Source organism: Mangifera indica, unplaced genomic scaffold (assembly GCF_011075055.1).
Source record: "Mangifera indica cultivar Alphonso unplaced genomic scaffold, CATAS_Mindica_2.1 Un_0097, whole genome shotgun sequence".
Taxonomy (NCBI): domain Eukaryota; kingdom Viridiplantae; phylum Streptophyta; class Magnoliopsida; order Sapindales; family Anacardiaceae; genus Mangifera; species Mangifera indica.
In genome coordinates, this window is record NW_025401189.1 from 9,204 (window position 1) to 16,429 (window position 7,226).

General features: G+C 30.4%; 1 protein-coding gene across 1 annotated transcript; it reads right to left on the reverse strand.

The window, feature by feature from the left end:
• Nucleotides 1–638: 638 nt before the first annotated feature.
• On the reverse strand, nucleotides 639–3,894 carry LOC123207734 (ethylene-responsive transcription factor ERF113-like). The gene is made up of 2 exons (XM_044625182.1): nucleotides 3,252–3,894; nucleotides 639–1,652 (listed from the first exon to the last, which is right to left on the reverse strand). Exons 1-2 carry the CDS (start codon nucleotides 3,370–3,372, stop codon nucleotides 1,090–1,092), a joined length of 684 nt encoding a protein of 227 aa, XP_044481117.1. The 5' UTR covers nucleotides 3,373–3,894; the 3' UTR covers nucleotides 639–1,089.
• Between the last annotated feature and the right edge of the window lie 3,332 nt (nucleotides 3,895–7,226).

The window sequence follows — 7,226 nt, forward strand, 5'->3', positions numbered from 1 at the left end:
GCATATTCCGGATTAATTATCTCTCCTAAGAAAGCGAAAACAAAGATAGTGTCAATTAGCATGTCAATCTAACAAAATTATATAACACATGTTGTCTCACTTAAGAATTATTTGAAATTGAAGGATAAAAATAAAGTCTTTTAACTCTGCTTTAATCCAATAAAAGCTTATAGTTATGCATGCTTGTCTCCACTAACAATTAATTTAAGTTGAAATTTCATTGAAGATCCACCATCCCATTAGATCAATGTATTATGATTTTAATTTTCGACAACTCCATGGGTAATTGTTAGATTGGTAATGTCTTGTAAACATTCTAGTAATACAATTTATACTTCATCATTCTATTGGAAATTGGCTTATTAAAAGATCAATAGCCCAAAATAACAATTAGCAGCTACCATGTTATAAGTTTCTTCCTCTTAACTGAATCTATGACCTTCATTAGCAGTAGGTAACATTATTGATATGATTATATTATAACATGAATATTTTATTTTTCATTTTTAAGAAATTAAATGGACAGCATAAAAGTCTTGTACAAATGTAATTGAATGACAAAGTAGAAGTATATATTAATATGTTTTACTTCACTGCTTCACTTGTTTAAAGATAGGTTCGCAAAACATATACCATACTTAAATCATAAGATGACAAGTAGAATAGATTTTGCAGAAGAAGATACAAAGAGAGAAACTCAATTCTCTAACTCATTTAGAGTTTACACGTCTCGTTAGAAGATGCTCCTTAGGCCAATTACTACAAATATATATTTCGCCTAGGCATATATGCATCAAAAAACCAGAACTAGCTCAACTAGCTTTCCAAAATTGTTTAAAAAATACTTGGAAATGGCTTGCTCATGCTGTTGTGGTCGATTCTGCTGCAACTCTTTCTTCTAACTTGAAAGGAATAATCGAAATTGACGTCAAAGGCTGCTCATCTAGACTGAAATCTAGTTGAGTCATTATAAAGAGGTTCCGTGTCATATGTCACATATGCATTCATTTTAAAAACTACCCACATGGGTTTAAAAAAAATGTATATATGATGAAGATTTTATTAAATAGACGCACAGAGAACATGGTACTACCCATTTGAGTCATCAAATTCCTTCCTATGATCATCATGAATATCTTCAAAATTTGATGAAAATCTCATAAGCTCCTGTTGCTGCTGGCGATGTGATGAGCTGGTGGAAGAAGATAACGTTGAAGAAGAATGAGGTGAAAAACCTTCCTGATTAAAGAGACTTGAAGTGTAATAATTAAAACTAGCATCATCGCTTGAAAGAATTTGAGCATATCGAAGCAAGTCGGGATAAACTTCTTGGTGAATTGGAGGAGGAGGAGGATTATTAATCATTGGTGGCCTTACATTTTGGTCATTAAAAGACCTAGTGTTTGAAGAAGAATCTCCACCCATTAAATAGAAAAACTCAGGCATTCCTTGAACTCTTTCAGGGAAATTAAGTTTAGCCTTGGTTCCTTTAAATTTGAGGGCTGCTCTATCATATGCCATGGCTGCATCCTCAGCAGTCTCGAATGTGCCGAGCCACACTCGAGCTGCCTTTTTAGGATCTCGAATTTCAGCCGCCCATTTGCCCCAAGGTCTTTGTCTAACCCCTCTGTAATGTCTCTTCCTTGTTGTTCCTTCACAAAAATCATACAAATATACAAGATGAAGATAAATAGCACATAACATGAAGCAATAAAGATATTAAAAGTGTAGTTTAATTGTGATCCAAATATAATTTAAAAAAAATTAAGATACAATTAAAAAAACATTGTAGCGATGGATAATGAATGATATGATAATGGATTAAGAAAGGGTTTATGCATGAGTAGGAGGATATAGAAAAAATTGTTATTTCATGCAAAAGTTAGCACTCTTAATCGCTTGCCATGCACGAACGAGTGAGGAAGCTTATAGTGGGACACCAGTGGCCCTATATTCACTAATATGAAATAACATGCTATCAGAAGTAATTAATTTTAAGTTCCAAAACAGCTTTCGGCAACACTTTCCTTTATTTATGGGGCCATTTTGCTAAAACAAAATTAATTTAAAAAGTAAGTTACGCCCCAAAGCAACTTATAATTTATGGAATTAAATGTTTAAACTGTCCTTTTGGTCAGTTCAGATGCATTCTATTTTCCTTTCTTCTTTTTCAGCATGCGATTAAAAAAAAAATGGAGATTTTCAAATGAGACCCCACTCAATATTACTCAATTCTAGGTCCAAAACAATTGTAGCATGATAAACTCAGTATTATTTTAAAAGCTATATATGATAAATATTGTCATACAAATAAAATCAACACCACAACATTATTGGAAGTGCATCCAAATGATTTGGTATTACGGTGGTAAAATTTAGAGAAATAAATTAAATAAGAATATCTATGTATACATAAGAAGATATAAAGTACCAATTTAACTAGGGAGGATAGTGTAATACATAAATTCTAAGTAATGTTTAGCAAAATTAATGATATTAGTTGAATTTTGGGAGTTCTAGAAGGGAAAAGTAAGATGAAGTTTAAATCCTCTAAGAAACTTGGCCATCATCTTTTTTAAAGCAAGAAAATGTGATTGGATTGGAAATAAGAAGATAAGGTTTGAATGCCAAAAACGGGAACAAATGGAATGATTGAAATGCTATTAAAGCATAGCAGAAGAAATGTTCCAGAAAAAGATTGATAATTTGGTACCAAACCAATAAAAAAACACGAAAAAAAAATAAAAAATATGAATAAAAGTAGGTGTTATCTTGCCAAAAATTGGACAAAATCACAAGGATAGATATAGATATCGTGCCTAGAAATGGTACGAACAATTACACTTTAGAGAGAGATGATTCTTTACGCAAGCTTAATTACAAATACATTGAATTTGGCAATGCCTTGACATTTGACTCTTTTGTCTTCCCTTGTATCTCAACCTAAACATTTAAAACCATCATCATAATTCTTTTAATCCAAACAAAAAATATATATATATATATTTAAAAAGAAAAAGGGACCTTGGATGGGATAAACCACGAGAAAACTTTGACTACATAACTCATCTAATAAACTTTGACATTTTAGGCCTATGTATTGTCCAATAATTATCTATTTCCGTATGTTCCTCCAATAAAATTCTAAATCCGGTTACTAGCAACAGTGTTAGCACATGTATATATTTCTGAATGCCAGTGAAAAGTAAGAGTGTAATTATATGGGAAAGTGTGAGAGTTGTATAAAATACCTTGATCTTGAGCTGGTTGGGGCAAATCTGAAGAAACTGTTGAAGGGTTGGATTGCACCATGTTTGACTGGTCATCGGTGGTGCCAATGACTTGAGTTAGAGCAGAAACCATGGCTGACATATCAGTCTCTGACCAAGAAGATTCATAAGAAGGAAGCTCTTGATGTTTCTCTTTATCTTCTGATGCTTCCGATGGAAGTGGGCGCTTTCCATGCCTTCGATCCACCCTTTTAAACTTGTAAAAAATGCAATAATCGATCAATTATGTAGTGAGGATAGAGTAGAAGTTGAAGAAGATGTAGGAATTGTAAGAAGAAATATTTGTCAAAAGGATTGGGAGATTTGAGAATAAGGAATCAAAATCAGGAAGAAACGTTGATTCTATAGGAAATTAATTAGAAGAAGAGATCGAGGGCGTAGAAGAGGAAAAATAGGGTTTGGGTTAAAGGATTTTATGGATGGATCGGTTTGAGTTTATCTCCTGTTTTTGGTGGCATGTGATGAAAATTTTGTAGCGAAATGCTCAGCTTACAGACTAGTGGATGAGCTTCTCATCCATCCGATTGTTGCTTTGGACATGTGTGGAAGGATAATAAAATATTGAAAAATAGAAAAGGAATTCAATGATAATAATAATAATAGAAGAAAAGAAAAAGATGAAAAGCATATTGTACAAGTTATAACTATATATGTTTTATCCTCTACACTTACTCAAACTTTTTGGTACAAGTTTGCCAAGGGGATGACCTGTAAGATAGGTTGGCACCAAGTGAATAATAATAATACGCATTTTGATTGTTTCCATATATGAAAAATTGGGTTCTTTCCGTATATGAATTTATTTGAGTTTGATTGATTTTTTATTTATATTATTTTAACATATTTCTTTAATTATATTAATTACTTTTAGCTTATTAATTTTTTTTTTTCCAAAACAGGCTTTTTTTTTTTTTTTTAAATTTTCAGTTAAGATCTATTTTGTATTATATTGAATCTTCTTATATTTCTATAAATTTTATATATATGAGAAATTCTATAGTATTATGGTGATATCTTATTAAGTAAAGTATGAGAATGCTGCTACAGATGTCCTCCTCCTTACTTTCAAGCCCCACTTCTAGGTTATTCTATCAAATTGTTTTAGCATATGTAAATGTATTTATAGACCCTACCTACTTGCAAAAACAATATTCTACTTATAAATTCAAAAATTTTATGCAATTGTTTGAATGAAATGTTTAGATATTAGATCTATTTACATGTTGTAAGATTGATAGTTAAGAAATCTTAATTCATTAAACTAATAATTTTTTACAAGAGCAAATTACATTTTTGCTTCCAAAGTTTGGCCTAGAAAAACTTTTCCACAGTTTTGCACCTAAAATCAAACTTATTTTTTAAAAAATTAATGGTGTAAAGAAAAAATAGCAATTTTATTATCCATAAATGTTAAAAAAATTAAAAACCCTTCACATATTAGACTAAGATGTTTTAAACATGAGAGTTAGGCCTATTTATAAATTTGAAAATCTACAATTTAGTTTTTGTATATATTCAGAAACCCTCGCCTTTGTCGTTAGTGGCTATCGATTGGAATCTCACCTCACTGTCAACTCACCATCTTCACCACCTATATGCTAGAACATTTCCATCCACTCCACCTCATGGGAAGTCATCAAAAAAGTTGACATTGTCAAATTTTATCAATGAACTGATGGTGTTGACAATTTGAGATGAAATATGATGACTTCACACAATTAGATTTCATCGATGACGATAAGATTTAGGGTTGAAGTCATGGAATGATTTTTTTGGTGAAGGTGTCAACATTGTTAAATTTCTTGAACAAGTTTTTCAATTACTGTATATCAGAAAGAAAAAAGTTTGATTGAAAAAGAAGAGAGTAAAAATGAAAAGAAAAAAAAAAAGAACTAGGTATCATACAAATTTGATATCCATAAGGTGAATCGAAGAGGGAGAATGATTATTTCATATTTTTACTATACCAAAACGATAAGTTTCTATTTTTAAAATAAAAAATAACAAAATTGATCACATTTATTTCAATTTTTTTCGTCTATTTTAACATATATTTGAGCAAATTTATCCATTTAATTTTTAATATTAATTATAGTTATAATTATTATATTATTTTTCTTTTTTATCTTTCTTTTTCTTATTTTCCCACAATTTTGTCTTCTTCATTTTTTCTTTTATTTCTCGTCTCATCACCGGCTTTGTCTTCTTCATCTTCATCCAGCTTGTTCTCCATCTTCCCACATCTTCTTCCCCACCAACGCCAACTCTTTCACCACCACCAAAGCCAATAATACCCACACATTACCACCAATACCACCATCACCGCCACCAACGCCTACCACGCCACTCGCCAACTCCCTCTTCTCCATTAAACCCACCAATATTGTTGAACCACAAAATTGAATAATTCATTATAATCCATCACAATCATTGTAGAAGATGAAAGAAAAACTAATTCAAACAATGACAAAACTGTATCATGATTTAAATATTTATGTTTTGTTGTTGTTACAGTTAGGTGAACAGAGGAAGTGATAAAATTTGAGATTGGAAGTAAAAGCGGAATGGCAGGTTGTTTGCTCAATATTGCACTACTCTGACGTGATTATGGTTGTAGTCATACCAAAATGGTGTAATTCTAATCATAATTGCATCGAGATGATGCAATTAAACTAAAATCGTATTATCTCGGTGCTATTCCAATCAAATCACACAATCCCAATGTATTTGTATTTTGAATTGAAGGTAGAAGGCAGTTTTGGTTTGTCCTACACATTTTATTGTATATATTAGTGGCAAATATAAATGGAAAAGACGGAGCCTTGCAATTTACTGAAAAATTTGGGTAGGATTGAACAACTACGTGCTCTCTTAGCCTATATAATTCCATACTATCTTTCCTTGTGAATATGTTTGCTTATAACTGAAATGGTGAATACCTTTTATCCCATTACTGGTATCAACTCAAGAATCTGAGTTTGATCTCTCTCTCTCTCTCACACACACACACACACACAAGAGAAACTAAAGTGTAGCATAAGAAATCCTAACCTTATAAGTTATACATAAAAATATAAACAGTAATCAATAATATATATTATTTATTTGTTTAAAATAACATTTTCTATAAGCATTCATGCAAAAATATAAGAAAATTTCCATTATCTTTTTCTATGTAGATGTCACATCCTATAATTATTACGTATAACTGTATGAAACATTATGAATTTGGTAAAAGCCTCATATAACTAACTAATTAATTACAACGATCCTCTCTTTCTAGAAGGTTTTGGTGGGTGCTGCTCCAACGGCTTATAGGAAAATTATGTTTAATCTACCTCTATTAAGAGTACTGATTTAGGGCTATGATCATAATAAATTTGTTGATGAAAATTTAAAAAAAAAAATCTCAAAAAACAGTAAATAAAAAGGTTTTGAAGAAGTAAACAGTAATAAGCAATAAAGGTTGTTAAGTTTGTTGAAATGTGAAAATAAGAGTAATTAAAGTATAAATAATTGCAAGCTAGATAGGAAATTAAAGGTGTGATAGCCTAAAAATAAGTGTAAACTAATGTAAATTGAAATTAATATTTTAATGCAAAGGTCATTATCTAGGTTAATCAATTTCAACGATCAACTGATACTTATAATATTTGAATTAAATGACTACATAGGAGGGACAATGACAAATCTCATGTTGATAAGCATATGATCCTCTTTTGACATTTTTTTTTTTTGTATATTAATGTAATATATGTACTACAAAATTAATATTATTAAACTTTTTAAACACTTGGATTAAGAGTGGATCAAGACAATTTTACATTATGAAAATTATGATTATTGAATTATGATTACATGAACAAAAAAATTAGTCTATTCACTTTGAATATACAAATGAATACATATTTGATATATATTATCATATAATTGAAT